The following is an 18,463-nucleotide window of genomic DNA, read 5'->3' on the forward strand; positions in this document are numbered from 1 at the left end:
CATTGAAACCATCTGCAACCAAGGTGGCTGCATTATTAACTGAAGGGCTAAATCACAGTAAATGCTAACGACAGCTATAAAAGCTACGGGAAATATCATTTTAAATGTGCTCGATATAGAAGTTTTGTCACATTCTTACCTTTACCGTCGCCTTCACAGACACTGTTGAATAGTGTGGAGGCCTGCTGTGTCTGAAAAGCTCAAAGATGGTGCACTTATGCCAGTGTGACACTCAAGGGTCATCCTATTCAGCATCTACTATTTTCGAGAGACAGACAGGTTTTGCACTACACCAAACTGTGTATTGATTCAATAAACTGTCTATCGATTCTAAAAGCCTGGGCATGTTTCTATACTCCGTCTCTCTCTGTCTAGCGTTCCCTTTCTCCCTCTTTCTCACCTTTAAATTCTCCATCTTATTTGTGATGGCAGACAAAGCACGTAAAAGGCTGACGCTTTTGAGACTCAGGACTTTTGAACACATGACAGAGCGCATTAGCTTTTCCGCTTTATGCAGATATTGGCCCACTTTGTCACTAAAAAGGCATGTAGGGGACTATTTTTGCCCAATTCAAAGTGAGGAAAGTGTGTCATGACCCAGTAACACATAGCGAAACCTGTGTGAAGTCCTGCCGGATCACTCCCTCATGCGATATCCTTTCTTGGCATTAAACATTAATCATGACTGACAGATTGGCATCCATTTGAACTCCTCCCAGAGGAGAATGCCATAAGTAACACCTTTTTAAAAAGAACTCAAAACGAAATGCTCATGTAGTCGGGAGTTTTCTGTCAGACGGGGTCAAATCGATGTTCATTCCTGTAGGCCTGTATGAGAACTAAATGCAGTCAACAGTGTCATACCCCTTTAAGAACGAGCAGCAGAACAATATTTAAAGGACAGCGTTTGGCAAAACCCTCCCAGTCTGCCCTGTCAGGTCTGTCTACAGTTACAAAGGGAAGAAACTGTGAAAGTGAAATTGCTTCGCCACATGCATTTCATTACAGCACTACTTTGAATCCAAATTAAGGAAATCACTATTGAATAGTGAAAGTTGGCATTTACATTTATTTCCATGTCACTGTGCTCGCCAGAAATTTAACAACACATTAATCAATTTGGTTAACCATTTGGTTTTTTGTCACCGGGTTTTCAGGTGGGTTTCACAATCATCTTTTTTGAACAGTATAACAGCTCTATTTTATTTCTAAAGAATACTGCTGCTTTTCTTCCACCCATGCAAAAGGATACGATGCTACAACTAAGATTCCTGTGAACAACTATAATTCCCTGTGTCATTCCTCAGGAACTTGATGCCCAATATTTCTATAGAATTTTTATGGTAACCTGAATAAGGTTAAGATCTTGCATGGTTAAAATGTGGATAATATTATCTCATAAACTTACAATAGATTTACAAAATCACCAAATAAACCAAGGTATGAGCTGTGTCAGTAGCCATGTACTTGCATGGAGAATTTCATTCCCATCCAAGTAACTCCAGAAACCGAATGGGCTGCATAAAGTCGGGAAAAAAGATTCCGACTTAATGCAGCCCATTCGGATGGGATTAACATTACAGGGGGATGTAGAAAATAAAATATTCACTATGCTCCTATTTAACTAATCGTTTCAGACAGCATTTTAACCATTGCAGAAGCATGGTTAATAGACATGGACATTCAGCAGGATTAACCAAAAGAGAATACTGGTACCTATCAACCTGTAGTTCACATTACAACGGCTTATTTGATGATCTTACTGGGTCTTGCTCTCTTTCTTTTTTTTTTTTTGTATTTATTCCTTATATGTTGCATATATGCCTATATGTCGGTGTAAAAATGTTCCCATCTATCAGATTAGCAAAAAACATTTTCTACTTCCTTCATTTTCACACAAAAGTCACATTTCACACTGAGCTGATAAAATGCAGTGGAAGGACAAGCAGCTCTCCTGTGGATAAAACTCAGAGATACAATTTAAAATACAAGGATGTCGCTCCAGACGGGACTTAAATTACAAGAGGACCACTGAGTTCACGGAAAAACAGTAGGTAATTGCAGCTGTAATTATTACTGGGGTGAAAAATGACCCATAAATGTAGGCGCTCCGGATGGGATTAAAATCACTGAATCACTGAGTCACAGGTATTGTTAAAATCACCTCACCTCCCTTAAAGAAATAAATCCACTACTGTGAAACAGGCAGATAGCATTTTTAAAGATTTTTTTTTTGTTTTTTAAGTTTACTAATATTTAAAGGAATTGTTCAGCATTTTGGGAAATAAGCTTAATTTCTCTTGCAGGAGTCAGAGGACGAGATAGATACCAGTCTCAGTAACTCTCTGTAAAACCATAGCCTACATTTCAGGTATTGTATGAATTAAATAATACAGGTATATGTTAGCTTTAAAGGTTCTGGTGGAGGCTGGCTGTTTCCCACTATTTCAAGTTCATGTGCTAAACTTCGCTAACTGGCTGCTGGCTGTTGCTTCATATCATACAGACATAAGCATATTATCAATTGTCTCATCTAACTCTCAGCAAGAAAGCAAATATGTCCCAAAATGTCAAATTATTCATTTAGGCTAAAGTAATAAAATGACAGCTAATTCCTTTTTTATAAAATACCTAGCATCATCTTCTGATTCAACATGCTCTGTCATATCAAAGGCGTTTTGTCACTTGGTGTGTGAATTTTGGTGCGATAGGAGTATGACAATTTGTCTTTCATTAAAAATGAATGCATGCATCGATGAATTATTGAATGAATTAATTGATAGTGTGCATTATGCAAAATGCTTCACATTCCAACACTTCTTTAAAAATACACTCAGAAACATCATATTTACCTAAACTAATTGGATGCAGTTTTCGCTTGTTTCCTGCGTTTAAAACAAATATGCAAATAAACACAGCAGCATTTTAATATTCTTGCCCCAAAGGCATGCATGCTGTGTTCAGTGACGTCTCTCGGTTAAAATGAAAACTACACTCTCAATATTGTTTATGTGTTGTGTTCACTGTTTCCCCACCAACAGTTCTCAGCCAAGTGGAACCATCTCCCATAGCATTTGGTGGAGGTGGAAGACAAGCTCTTTAATCGGCTGTGTTATTGAATTATTGAATTAAAAGCTTAAGTACTCAGGGTGAGCACGTAAATGTTTCACAACTGAATGGTACACTGCTCATTCCATTTTCATCTCAATAGATCATTTGTCTATGTAAAATGTAGAAGAATGGAGGTATTACACAGATCTGTTTCATTGTCTGTAATTCCTTTTCACTGCAACTGTAATCATTCTCAGAGACAAGTCATATTCATCCAACACTGCATGCTAGTCCTTAATCTGCATTCAGCTCCCCTCAACAACATAGCACTTTTTTTTGTCAAGCAGCTGTACAGTAGCACAGTGTTAATTAAGAAAAGGTTTGCTTCAAAGCAAATTCTGCATAATTATGGCAGAAGTGGAAGTTTAACCTGTTTCACATCCTTAAGTGATATGGCGCTAAAAAAAAAAAAAAAAAATTGAGGAGTAAGTGTCACAGCAAATGGTTCAACCCTTTTCTACTTGACATTCTTCTCACCTGTCTTCATCCCCCCGTGTTCTGAAACCCAGGGACTGATACAGATAAAATGATGTGATGTTTCAGTCTGTATTTCAATGGGATGAGTTGCTGTGACCCACGCAATCTGCCTCTCAAAGAGTATTTCAACTTATGCAGATGAGCTCATCAGAGCTGCCTGCTGAGATGAGACATCTAGGTCTGGAATTGTGTCAATACCAGCACCAAAACAAATGCAAATCAAAATCCAAATTAATGTGTTTTCCCCGAGGAGAAACTGAGTCGTACTTATAGTCAGCTCTCAGTAGATGACAGGATTCTGTTATCCAGAGCTCATGAAAAACAAGGCATTCTCAAACCGCTCACCGAGCTGGGTTACAAAAGTCAGTGTCTCCAGATGGAGAAACTAAACTAAACTAAGTATAAAGAAACAGGAGGCTTTTGTGTGATTGTTTTACACACGAAAAAAATAGAAATCATTTCTACATTTCCTAGATTCAAGAGTTTAGTGATCTATATTGGTAAACATACAGTACAGCAGTGTTTATACTTAATCGCTCTATATACACTATGTCAAGCAGATGTAATGGATAAGGTGCAGGATTCTTAATGGTGTTACTCTGGTTGCAGCAACATTTATGTCCTTGTCTTCTTCTGGAGTGAATAATCAGCAGGCACACTCGGAAAGCAGGTTGGAAAGAAATTAACCATTGAATGGATTGCAGCAGGCTAGGATGTTGTGTATCTGTGGACTACGGCCTTTTGTCACTGCACCTATGCTGCATTTGATTGAATAATGGAGAGTGCAATGCATCTGCACATTTGCACATGTGCTCCTTTTTAAGGTACAGAGCAAATGATGGACACTCTGCACACTCAGTGAAATTTCAGATATTTGATGTCAATGTCTCCTAACCTTGAAATCTTGTCATTGGAGATGCTGTATAATTCTCTCTCTCGCTCTCTCTCTTTTTTTTTGTATTTATAACCTTTAACGCTGTATTTGTTCAATCCTGCTGCTGCAATGACCCACTTTCCCCCACGGGGATCATTAAAATTTCATTTTATCTTATCAAAGAATTCTTTGCAAAAAAGTCTTTGCTCGTGACTAGATGCAGCTGACTGTTGACTTTTTCTTTTTTTGTTAGATTCATGCTTATTTGTCAGGTTTTTTTAAATAAAGCTATAATCACAAGTAGACATTAACGGACAGCAGATCTGATAACTCTCTGATGAGAGTATTGGTGTAAAGTATAAACAGGGTTTCTATCTCCACCTTTTGATATATACTATAAAGCACAGAGGAAGTCAACTCATCTTCTGCTGGGTGCACTAATACACAGTGCATGTTTTTATTTGTTTTTTAAAATATAAATAGCTGTGTAAAATGATTGTGATTTTCTTTTGAAGTTCCTCTCATGAGGATCTAGACCAGTGGTTCTCAAACTTTCTCAAAGTCAAGGACCCCTAAAATGACACAAATCAGACCACAGACTCCCATTTGATAAGATTTTGTCCCAGGATCCCCCATCTGATGAGATTTTTGCTTTTAGATATTTTATTACAGAAAGTGTATGAAACCCATGGCCGAACTAGTCACACATTCTGTCATTGTGTTACTTATGGATGGAATTATAGTGAAAATAAATGATTCCTCTTTTTGCACGACCCCACTTTGTGAACCACTGATCTAGACTACTGCTAGATAGCGTGCTGGTATACAGTATCTATGTAGCTAAAGTTGGCACGTTTGCAGAGTCGCTAGTGCTTTTTGATATTAACATGTATTAAGCACCTTGTAGACATAAAAAGCAATTCTCTGACATAAAAACACGACAGCTTCAGAAGTTGTCACCAGTCAAAAATAATTGCCTTCCATGCACACAGTGTATACAAATTTAATAAAATACACAACAAATACAGTAGCCCACATTCACGTGTAAGCTCAGCTTATTTTCACATAAACTGCAGAGAGGACGACAATAAAATTACAAATACATTCTTAAAAAACTGTTTTTATAGGAACCTTGAATGGTTTTATGAAAAGGGACATTCCCTGTTGCACCACCGTTAACAGTTCATAAGACACTTCACTTTTGTATTTAACGTCACTGATATGTATTTCCGTTGCCTGTGATATTCAAAGAGATGTTCCTTATACACTAAATGGAGACAGAAAGCTTCACTGTACAAAAGCAGACAGGACTCAATAGCTTAACAGTAGCAATTTGTTCAACAGCCTCACAAAATTGGAGCTTGAAATGTGTAAAATACAGACATCTAAATTGACAGGTACAGTACACCATGGAAACACTTGAAGTCAGGTAAGCACTGATTCCCCTGCAAACCTCCACAGCAGTCAAGGACACATATTTCACCGAAACACAACAAGTCACAAACTCAAAAAAACACATACAAAGCAGATGGTTTTTGGTTATACAATGCGTGTCTGGACACCTCTGTGGGTCAAAATAAATCACCTCTTGGTCATTAATCTGTGATATAATCATCACACCTCTGGCAAGTGAAACGAGTGGGATCATCTGACCTGTCAGTTACCAGAGTCCCGTGGGTCGAGAGCACACTCTGACCCCCCGCACTCCTGGCTGATGACCGAGCTGTGAATGAGACTGCTTGACAGGGACTTGGGCCTGAGCTCACAGGTCAGGTAGGAGGGCTCCTCCAATTCAGTGTGCAGTGGGGAGCACTGGCCATCTGGAGGGCCATAGGCACTGCTGTCTGAACCCCCCTCCCTCTCTTCTTTGGACTCTTGGTTGGCGAAGTCCAGGGGCATATTACTCTTGGAGGGACTACTGGACGCAGATGGACTCTCCTGTAGCGGTGGGCTTAGTGCACGCTGCGATTTTAAGTAAGGTTTGACATTAGCCACTAGGATTGTACTGTCCCGCTGTTCCTTTCCAAACGTGCTGAGGGTTTTTCTGCTGCTGCAGCTGATGGTGCCATAAATCTCTGTCTCTACCATGGCATCCATTCCCACAGGGATGAAAAGATTGGTGCGATTATCGGCGCTGTCTGCTTGGCTTCCTACCCGTAACTTTGGCATCCAGCATCTGTCAGAATGTCCCAGTGCACGACACTCATCGGTGCAGTGGACTGATTTGTCTTGCTCTGCAAAAACAGTTAAACATTTGTTATTGGACCCTGCTAGGATAGGAATAAACAACCCTGTAGCAAATAGAGATGACATTTTGAGGGATGAGCAACGATAATAAAACACTCCAAACAAACACAAACCAGTACTACTCTCATACTCCTACTTCTAAATATAGCACCTTTCTCAATATATGTTATTTATTATGCATCACTTGAAGTTTTCTGAATAAAATGAGAACCAGCAGCCTGTGGTAACAACTATGAAAGAATTCAAATTCAGTAGTGTTGTCTAGATTTACTAAAGTATGGGCTTTTTGCACTCCAGAAAACCTTCACAATGCAACCTTAAAATAATAATAATACACAACAATATCATACAAAAAAAGAAAACGTTAATTTGGCTATTTTCCATCTGTTGGTCAGTGTTACACATGAATGATTCAAACTATTCATGAATCCTTTTCCCTCTGCTATTCCTAACAGCATGTGTAGGTGTTTCCTAGAAAATATCATCTGGTGCAGAGGAAGTGATGTGTTTTTCATTTACATTTACAGCAGCAGTAGCAGCAGTTTGTGTGAGAAAAAAAAAACCCAACAGAAAATCAACTTTGTGGTTTGCATGAGAAAGTGGTGAGAAAGGTAGAATGTCGTTAATTAGAGTACTGTTAGGTCTCATTGTTCTACTTTTTGTATATTTTTTTCCCAAGAGAATTTATAGGTGGAAACCTAAGGGTGTTCATTTTCACAAATTGGATGAAAATCAGATTCTTCTCTAAAATTGAAAATCAAGGTGAAATTGGATTTGGGGAAATTCCATTTGTAGCACAAACACTCATTAGTTTAACCTTTAGTAATTTTTTTAATTACTTTGAGGGACTCAAGTGCATAATCAGCCGCTCATTTGCATTTCCTGCATTTATCATTTCACTTCTTAATAGTTGAAGCATTTAATGACTTGTCCTTGCCACAAAAAAGACCTTGTTTACTGTAAAGTGTGGTGAACAGTTTCTTCTTGTAGCAGAGAATCACAAGTTATTTCATAAGTTTGGAAACTGATCTGCTTCTTTTATAATAATCTTGATATGTCTTGTTAGAAATTGGCAAAAATGAAAAACAATGAGCTCCAAATGTTGTCCACACTGTAAGTAACTGAATGCCATTAGACCAACACTACTAGAAGTAGAATTTCAAACTGAGCGGTTGTCGTCTATGTAACTTGATGAAAAGAAATCACATGACCTATTCTTACTGACGAGACATCGATGATTGATGTGGTTCCCTGATTATTCCATGACTACATTAGCCTAAGCAACGTTAGTTAATGCTGCACACCATGCCAGACACCACAGGGCTGTACAACATGTGGCGTGACTGTATGTTAGCTTCTGTAGTGAAAAAGTGGAGCAATGGGTAAGGCTCTATCTTTGTGCCGTAACTCAGTCTTTTACATTTCACACCGCATCTCACATAAAATAAGCACAAAGAGAGTGACACATAGAGTGAACCAGTTTCCATTGTGTTAAGATGTAGATGTGGGTGTCTTTTTTTTTCTGTAGCTATTGCACTATGATATTGAAATTAATTTGACAATGACGCACTGAGGTATTTTATATGTAGCAAAATGTCACAAATGTCTTTCTAAATTGGCAGTAAATAATAGTCTTCCTTCATTCGTTATACATGAAAATGAAACAGCAATTTAATTTGTAAAAGTAGAAATGCTTCTGTTGACTGCTCTAATTGTGTTTTCTTTGCCACGATTTTACGGTTTTAATGACTTCTTTCACGCTAGTTATGCAAATAAATACAAATAATGATGACTGAATTGATCAGAATTCGGTCATTTATTCAGGTTTGTACATCTCCCCCTATCCACCTAACTCAGGTATCTGACTGAAATGTGGCCCTGATGAGGATGAGATATGAGCTCAGAACCAGGGGGAAGCTCCACAAGACAAAGGCTCTTCCTAGAAGAGGTAGGGAGAACTCTTTGTTCAAAGGCAACAGAACTTTCCTCACATGCCAGCCTCGGCCAGTTTGCTGGGGGGATGCAGAAACCCAGAGAAGAAGTTCAAACAAAAAAAAGATACCGTCTCTGTGCCACAACCCCCAAGAGATGTGGAAGCAGCACCATGTGCCATGAATGCAATGCAGTACCACTATCACATGCTACTTCTCCAGTCCATGCCCCCCCCCCAGCCCCCACCCCTCCCACACACACACACACACACACAAACACTTTTTAACACACACACTGTTAATTATTCTATGACTAGACAGACATTTGACAAGTTAAATGTGTATTACATACGGTATGTCATATAGAGGTTACAGTCCTCTCTTTAGGACATTGTGTTTTTATGTGCATTGTAAATGTTTTTGGGATAATGGGTGTCTTTTTGTATCACATGAACTTCTTTATCTTCTTCTCTTCATGTGAGATGTTTGTAAATAGAAAACTTGCATCAATACATTTTTTTGGAGCTTGCACATTTATTTCAGTGAGCGGACAGACACTCCTTTTTCTTTGTCTACTGTTGTTTTGTCCTGCACCTGTACCCAACTGTTCGATGTGAACACTATCCACCTTCTTTGCCCTACATTTAAAATGTTCATATGAAATAAAACAGTGTTTTATTTCTCAATGCATATGCCTACATATTTGGTATAAACGTGTAGAATAAATAATTTTTTACCTAATATACTCACATATGTCAGGTGCAAGCTAGCAAACTGATTGAGAAAAATGGGCATTATAATTATTATTAAAGTCCAACTGAAATTAAATTGCATTTTTTGTACACTACAACATACATAATTGCTATGTAAATCACTTGAACTTGTGTTCTCCTTTGAGAAAATCAGGAACCAAAAGGGAGAAATTTATATTTTAAATGATTTGATTCATGATGTTTTGCATTAATTCGATGGAATAGTGCTCCATTATGCGCTTACAGAGCTGGAGTCCTTATTTTGATACAGAAAATCTTGCATAAAGCAATATCATGGCGTTCTATTATAGGCAGAGCAGACGGTCACACTGAGCCTGATAGCATCGTGCTACACAACACAAGAGCCTAAGACTCTGAACAATAACACACATTAGCTTTCCTGCTAAAGTTTGCTTCTTGTCTAACTTACAAACATAAACACACATCTTGTCCTGCACCTTAGCTTGTTGAACGAGCCACAAAAGAAACATTCACTGGGGAAAATTGTTAGTTAGCAGGCGAGATAGAGCTGCTCAGCAGCAGCACATTAAACAGCATGTTAACATACCTGAAAATGTCCCTTTGTTTGATGCTTTTTTGGTCATTGCTCTACAAAATCCCTGTTAGCAACACACTGTTCATGACTTGTAGCTACAGCAGTTTGTTTACTTTGTCTCTGTTCCATTAGGTGTAAAATTGGTAGTCTGCCAGCTCATGTCAGTCAAACAAACCCCCGACACGCCCACGCATCGGGCTGAGACAAGAGGGAGCATTTCTAACATTTATTCCTAATTAATTAATACCTAATACCTTTTCTCTTCCTTTTAATAATACAAAATTATTACCCATATATTTAAAAAAAAACATGTTGACATTACCTTTGACTGCAAAGAGAGCTGATTAAATGTGATTACAGTTGGACTTTAAAGTCTGTTTCCTAAATAGCGTTACTGTTACTATTTACAGTAAACTACAAGTTTCTACAAACCATTTTTACTTTTGGATTAGAACTAGAACTCACACTATGACACACATGATTTTTTCACCCTGTCACATTATGTGAACTTATATTGTTACATTCTTAGCATAAACCATTCCAGTGCTATCTTTGTCAGGACTAAGATCAAGAGAAAATACGCATTTGAGTTCAAAATGCATTCTACATCAAAAGGGAGGACTAAATGATGGCTTTGATTTGGCAAAACCGCAACACAGATCCTGCATATTATGAGTGCTACGCTTTGAAGCATCTACACCCCAGATTACAGTTCTGTGCCCCGTACATTTGTCATTTGTGTTTTTCCATCTTTCTTCTAGCGCCATAGAGAAAAGTATTTCTTAGGCACAGATACGTGAGGCTGGAACAATGAGCAAAAGCAAGGAGAAGCAGCGAGATGCTGAATTCATTTCCATGGTACCTATCCCTGCTGCAGAGGAGCTAACAGATGATGCTGATGCAAAGAGATGTATGAGCTTAGAAGGTTCAGCAAAAACACAGTAAGGTATTTTTGTCATTGTGCTATTGTGCCTCATTATGTATCCAGAGGTAATTGAAGGATCGTGACTGCATGTTTACATAAAATGTAATTCTAAAGGTGTGTATTCTTTTTTCTGTCATAGAGGTTTAAATACTCACACCTGCATGATCACACACTACACTTTTTCTATAACACACAATATATAAATAAGGTATTAACCAAATATACTTATCTGGAAGAAAGAAATATATCACAGCACTGTTAGTAACTATATAATATTATTAGAAACAAAAATGGGGAAGGAAGGGGATGAGAGAGAGAGGATGCTTTCATCTATTGTGCCTGTCTGGCTTCACATTTCCATTTTCCATTTCATCACTGAATAAAAAATGTTAAATAATAGCTCTAAAGTGACAGAGTTATACAATGGCTTTATATAGTCTGCTGCATTTACATAGTCACATAACAGAATCATGACAAAATGTCAAAATAGCTGTGATCTTATGGGCAACTCTGAATGGAACAATAACATGCTCTCAAAAAACAAAGAATCTGCCTGCCCATTATAAATAGAATCAGAGAAACCCTAGCAACATACCCACTGTGCATCTGGTGTCTGTGAGAGTGAATAAATATTCAGAGTGCATGATAGTGGAAGCTGCACAGGTGCATATATTACCTGTATCAAACCAGCCAGGAGACTAGAGAGATGGTAAAGGTGAAGACATAAAAGCAATACTACTTAACCCACAAGCTTTTGTGTTGGTGCATTTGGAACTAAAATTCTGTGGTTTCTCCATTTTGGATAATAGCGCTATCTTGTCAAAATCTGCAAAACAGTGGCTTTGTTGTTCAATAAATGTACCTGTATGTGTGTGTGTGTGTGTGTGTGTGTGTGTGTGTGTGTGTGTGTGTGTGTGTGTATGTGCGTGTGTGGGAGTCAGAGACAGAGGGAGTGTGTGTGCTGGAGGGTGATGTTTCTGTGTGATCAGGTCTAAAGTATAATGCATAATGTAGATCTAACATCTTGTAGTCAGTAGACAGTGACACCATTTAATGTTCAACTGACCAACCTTGAGAGAACACTATTTACTCTAACCATTGGTTTTGCTTTTTAACTACGTTTCTCACAGGAAAGGCATTAGCACAACCTATTAATATTAAATGCAATGCCCCACTTTCTTTGCATTTCTCTTATCTTACAAATGCAGGACTATGAATTAACTGACATTCCTGTCAAGCAGACGTCTGCGCTGCACATGTAAATATTCAGTCTCGCATGTATGAAACATCTCTTTCAATATCTCTCCATGTGATTGGCCTTAGAACTTGGGCTGAATCAGATTCAGATATGTGCTGCAAAAAAATTGTGATTGAATTTACACCTCCCACAGAGTCAAGTGTGGACTGCCATAATTCCTCATAGCACACACACACACACACGCACACGCACATTCAAAAGTGAGAGAGAGAGAGAGAGAGAGATTCACACATCTCTCTGGCAGCCACAAGAGTGTTTCCATTTCTGCCCTCCTGAGCATGCCACAGACAAACAGTTCATAGCAATGTAAATGGTGTGGAAAGTACTGCATAGGGACCTGATGACCAGAGCCATTCTCTTCCAAGGCTCACGCAAGAAAATGAGAGACATCAACACTTCACTCAAGTTCCCCATTATCTTTTATCTTACCTGTGAGAGGTGCTTTCATATTTTCGGTTTATATCCACAACAGCTAAATATATCAGTCCCTACCAGGTCGGCCAGGTTGCAACAGACTGACAATCATCTATGATTGTACTCCTGGCAGTGCGGATCGTTTCATATTTGTGAAATAAAATTTTAACTTTTCTATTTTTAGTCGTGAAGCATAACGTCTCTCAAAACACTGTAACCACGGAAAAATACGCTAATAACTGAGAAAATCTTTCCAAGCAAAAGGAGGAAACACTTGCACCAGAAATACCTGTCATTTTGCACTGCAAGTGTCTATCATGCTTTCTCGTCTGTGTCGTGTTATTCGAGACATGCACGCGGCGAATTTGTGTTCAAATAATGACGTGATCAAAAGAGACACAGACAGAGGTACACTTTGCCATGCATATGAGTTTGTTTGATGGCTAAATCAGACAGAAGATGTTTGAACATCATACCCACAGCCAATGGACTCTTTTATCCTTTTAAACTATCATCTACCTTCCACTCTGCTACCTTCGTGTCATCTTTGCAACACAGCTCTGGCTGTCTGCAATGTAAAGTAGCACAAAATAACGCTACCTGCTGCTGCAACAGCATCTACTGTAATGAGGCTGGGTTTACCTGCTCCACGTTAAGTATTTGTCTGTGTTGGCTTTTCCAAAAAGCTGTTGGACTTCCACTTAAACACCAGTGAGCTGTTTGCATTTCCTCAGTGCATAAAGTAGAAACAATGTCTGGTACAAGAGTCGGTTAGGTATCTTCAAGATGTCAGGAAGAGAGTGTGTCCACTCACCCTGCTCAAAAGGCTGGCCATTAACTGCTGTTGCTTTCATCTTGAGGGCCTCCCTGGCAGACGTGTCGCAGTGTGAGCCTTTATTAGTATCCTGGTCACTATCAGCCTGGTCACTATCACCATGGCCACTGTCTCGGAGGCTTGCTCGTTCTGCATCCTTAAATGTTGAGCTGCAGCAGAACAGAAGGAGGGAAAAAAAACATAACTTGCCATTACCTCTGTGTGAGTGCTCCTATTTGATAGCCATAGTCAGCTGGCTTGATACAAAGATGAGGAAGCTAAATGTAGTGGTCAGGAAGCTTTTGGATAGAGCTCTTACCTTTGAACAAATGGCTGCCTGCTGCCAGCATAATTGGGCTCGGAGGGGAAATTTTCAGTCTAGAAACGAAAGGAAAATAATATTTTGTATTGGCAATGTTAGCATTTTAAAGCTATTTCCAACAATAGTGTGAGTGACATGAATGAAATGCTCTTGGCTGCTTTTCAGATGTGTATATCTTTATTGTAGCACCTGAAACATGTCAATAAAATGTGATTTCAGCCTCAGAGCACCTGACAGCGATGGCAGCATGATAAGAACATATCTCCATTGTGACCATATGTGCCTCTTTGGCAAGGCAAAGGAGTAAAGCATTAGTCACTGTCATCAGCATCCTTTTTCCCCTATCTTGAGAATAATGTGTTTGTGTTGATCACACCCACATACCCTAGTGACTGGTGACAGTGCCAGGCCTTGTCATCTGTGTTATCATCTCCAAATGAGACTGTCTGTGAGACTGTCCTAGATATTTACATCGTTTACAACGGATAATTCTGCTGTGCTACACAACAGTACAAGCCCATGCTGTCAAATTAGCATGGTAGCTGGCTCGTGTATTCAACCCTGCCATCTCTACAAGGCAATGCTGGAACCTATTAATGGCCTTAACGTGCCAACTTTGGATGTGGATGGGTGGACCTGGCCCATATTTGTGGAGAGCGAAAAATGCGATTGTAAGGTTATGCTGTGTGCATCTAGCTGTCTGGTGCACATCGGTTCAGTAATGTGATCGGACAAGCTGCTCAAACACCTGTCCAATCCCACATTTCAGGCAGAGTTTTGTTTTCACTCTAAAGCAGTGGATCTGGCGGGGTCACAGCAGCCTTGTTCAATACTCACACTGTTTGCATGTCTAACTGAGAGGACTTTCTGATTATGCAGACCACCTGTACCTTTTTGAAAGAGAAGACGTACAATGCAGCAATTTTTGGAGTGACTTTACAAATTCAGATAGAAAAAAAAACACTTTTGGGGAAAATACCACTTACAACACATATAGTAAATTCCAACACAAAGTTGCCATATCATGCTTTATATGCAGACAATGTTTTGTAGTGTCATGGCAGAGGAGGTAAAAGTGATAATAATGATGTCGGTTCACAATGACAGTTTTTCTTTTTCAGTCGATTACTTTTCTTTTGTCAGATTTGTACAGCAAAGCAGCGGGTGCAGATAAGCGAGAATAAAGGGCAGATAAAGAATACAGTGTAGCATCCTCCTTACCTGTATGACTGACATCCTATTCGCTGGAGTGTCTTTGCTAAGCCCGGCAAAGCTGGAGTGGCAACCTGCCCTGGGGACTGTCAGGCTGTTTGTGGTGGTTTTCAGGTACATGACCTCTGACCTGGGCAGCGTGAGTGGCAGAGGGCTCTGGTAGTCAAAACATATTGGTGAAGTGATGAGCGAGGGGCTGCTCACCACATTCATCCGGCTCGCAGAATCTCTCTCCTCCATCTCACTCTGCACCAGCATGATGTCACTCTTGTTGATCCTTTTCTTTTTGCCTTTCCCCACTGGAGGATTGGAGTACTCAGCCATGCGGCAGTTATAATTCCCAGTCTCCTTATCTTGATGCTTGGACTTGACAGCGATGGCGGTCATGACTGCTAAGAGCATGACAGAGATAATGCAGAGGGTAACTATGAGGGGCAGGGATACGTCCCAGTGCTGCTGCTCCCCACTCGCGCTGGAACCCCCTCCTGCTGCTGTTTCTGTGTTCGCCTTAATGATCAGCTTAGCCACGGCAGATAAGGGAGGCTTGCCATGGTCAGTTACCTTCACCACCAGCTCAACCACTGGGGTGACCTCCTCCCATAGAGCATGGGTAGTTCTGACCTCTCCTCCCACTGGATCCATCTCAAACAGGTGGTCGTCATTTCCCTCTGTGATCTCATAGGTCAAATGGCCACTTTCTCCGTGGTCATGGTCCACTGCTTTCACTGTAGCCACAATGTATCCAATACCTACATTTCTAGGCACCGGGATTTCAGCTGTATCATTTTGCAGGAGGGGCAAAATAATAACTGGGAGATTGTCGTTGACGTCAAGCACATTGACTCTGACTGTAGATGTGCTCTCCATGTGAGGAGACCCTCCATCTTTAGCTTGAACTTTGAACTCAAAGGATTTAGTTTGCTCATAATTGAAAGACCGTGAGGCATATATGGCTCCATTGGTGGGATTAACAGACACATAGGTGTACACTGAAACATCTCCTATATGTGATGGCAGAATGGAGTATGACACTGTTCCATTTCGACCTACATCTGGGTCGTGGGCCAGAACGGAGCCCAGATACTCCCCTGGGATGTTGTTCTCAGGCACCTGTAACACGTACATTGCCTTTGTGAAGCGCGGCGCATTGTCGTTTTCATCCAAGATTTTCACAGTGAACGACTTGGTGTAATTCAAAGAAGGGATCCCATTGTCTCTTGCCACAATTGTAACATTGTATTCATCTTTCATTTCCCTGTCCAAAGGTCTGTCTGTGAGCAGCGTATAAAAATTATCATTGTTTTCCTGCAGTCTAAAAGGTACATTTCCCAGCACCCGGCACTGAAGCTGACCATTTCGGCCAGAATCTTTATCTGTCACTCTGACCAGTGCAATGACAGATTCTGGAGGTGCTGCTTCGCTGATGGCTCCCTGCCGGACAGAAACAAAACTTATTATTGGTGAGTTGTCATTTTTGTCAAGCACTTTGACAGTAATTTTACAGTGGCCTGGTATGGGGTTTGGTCCAAGATCCTTAGCCTGCACATCAAACTCTATGATTGGATTCTCTTCATAGTCAATTTCTCCCTGGACTTTTACGACGCCCGTATTGGGGTCAATGGAGAACAAATCTTGTATTCGCTCAGATGCATATCCAGTAAAGGAATAGACCACCTGCCCATTGCTGCCCTCATCTTGGTCAGTGGCATTTAAATCTATGAGTACTTTTCCAGAAGGGGAATTTTCTGGAATCTCTATCACATAAGAGGATTTTTCAAAAACCGGGCTATTGTCATTCGAATCAGTCACTCTGACATTGATTTGCATGGAGCCTGATCTTGGATACTCCCCACCGTCAATTGCTGTGAGGAGAAGGGTGTGATGACTCTGATCCTCCCTATCCAAGGGTCTCTGAACCACCAGCTCTGGATATATAGTCCCATCACCCCTCACTTTTAAATCCAAAGAAAAGGTATTGTAATCATCTCTCGTGACCTGGTAGGTTTTTATCCCATTTTCCCCAGAATCTGAGTCATGTGCAATAGTCAGGGGGAAGCGTGTCCCAGCAGCTGCGTTCTCTGAAATATCAATATTAACGTGATCTGAAGGAAAAATTGGCGAGTTGTCATTTATGTCCTGTATGTCAATCTTAATCATGCATATTTCCTTATCGTTGGCAAACACCTCCATGGAGAGCTGGCACTTTGGGTTGCGCCTGCACAACGTTTCCCTGTCAATCCTTTGTTTGGTGAAGATTAGTCCACTCTCCGGGTCAACATCCACCAGATGTGGTGCAGAATTCTCCAGTACTCTGAAGTTAGATTTTTTCCCTCTCTCCATGGTCCCATACCCGGCATCTTTTGCTATATTACCTATAACGGTGCCAGGTCCTTGCTCCTCTGGGACAGAATAATTGAGATTTTTCAATGTCAGGGCTTTAACCCACAGCAGAAAGAAAATGGGTACAGAGAGACGCATCCCTTCAACTGAATATGCGGTAGTGGCAGACAGAAAAAAAAAATCCTCCTTGACTTTCAACCTGTTGATTACGGCAAACCTAGAGGACTAAATCCAAACCAGGCATGTGGTTGACGCCGATCTCACACTAATTGGGTATCAAATCGATTTGTGAATCGTTATCTCCTTTAAATCGGTAGGATTTTAATCTCTTTCACATTGCCGTTCGGCTATGATGAACTCTTTCTGTAAACAAAGATGACCGCCCGACGACACCTAATGCATGAATTAAAGATCAAATTCAACATAGTGTACCAGAAATGCTTTGTTTTCCCTCATGGGGGGACTTAATGAATAATCGATGAGTATAAAGTATTAATATTCCCCACTGCATCCAAGGTTAAAGCGTTTGAATCTCTGTGGTGAAGGTTAGACCGTAGCTTACAAAAGCGCATTGCCCTCATGCGACATCTACACCTAGGCTACAGCAAATACTGACATGCCCGTTCAAAATGCAGCATTGCCCGATGTTACCATTCACAATGCATTTACTTTTCTTCCTGTGCGGCACACTGTTGCATATGGGTTCTGCTCGCGTAGCATACACAGCCTGTCCATGCCACAAAGTGGGATAAAAGCGGGATATAGAGCTGTTACTCCTGTACAACCTTTTGTGTTCCCGTCATTCAAGAGCATCTATAGCACGGCTGCGACTTTTGCCCGATGATTGTCCTATAATCAGTCCAGTAATCCCATAATCCAGTCCAATTGGACCCAGTGCTCTCGTATCCTTCATTCGGACAATTCTCATCTGCACTGTCCCCGTGAACGTTGCCCGAAAAACGCAAAAAAAGGTGCTGGAAGATTTCAGATAATCAAAATTAATCGCTTTTCCTGCGCTCAGTTCTCTCCGCGTCAACTGTTGAAACCTGCTCCCTTCGCAGTGAGATCTGACTGGAATCCTCTCGACGCCTTTAAAGCAGACTCCAGTGTATTTCTTGGTGCATTTAACATAGTTTCTGATCGTATTCCAGCAAATGAGTGAACAGTGACAGATCTTGCCTTGGGGGGGTCTCTCCAATAGGTCTGGCAAGATCGCATGAAGAAGGGCTG

At 40.4% G+C, this 18,463-nt stretch overlaps 1 protein-coding gene across 1 annotated transcript; it reads right to left on the reverse strand.

Annotated features, from left to right (window-relative positions):
* Positions 1-4,923: 4,923 nt before the first annotated feature.
* Positions 4,924-18,463, reverse strand: LOC137192751 (protocadherin-17-like). Its single transcript, XM_067603670.1, has 4 exons — positions 14,903-18,463; positions 13,679-13,737; positions 13,360-13,529; positions 4,924-6,696 (listed from the first exon to the last, which is right to left on the reverse strand). Exons 1-4 carry the CDS (start codon positions 17,369-17,371, stop codon positions 6,119-6,121), a joined length of 3,276 nt encoding a protein of 1,091 aa, XP_067459771.1. The 5' UTR covers positions 17,372-18,463; the 3' UTR covers positions 4,924-6,118.

The sequence above is a fragment of the Thunnus thynnus genome, chromosome 11, assembly GCF_963924715.1.
Source record: "Thunnus thynnus chromosome 11, fThuThy2.1, whole genome shotgun sequence".
Lineage (NCBI taxonomy): Eukaryota > Metazoa > Chordata > Actinopteri > Scombriformes > Scombridae > Thunnus > Thunnus thynnus.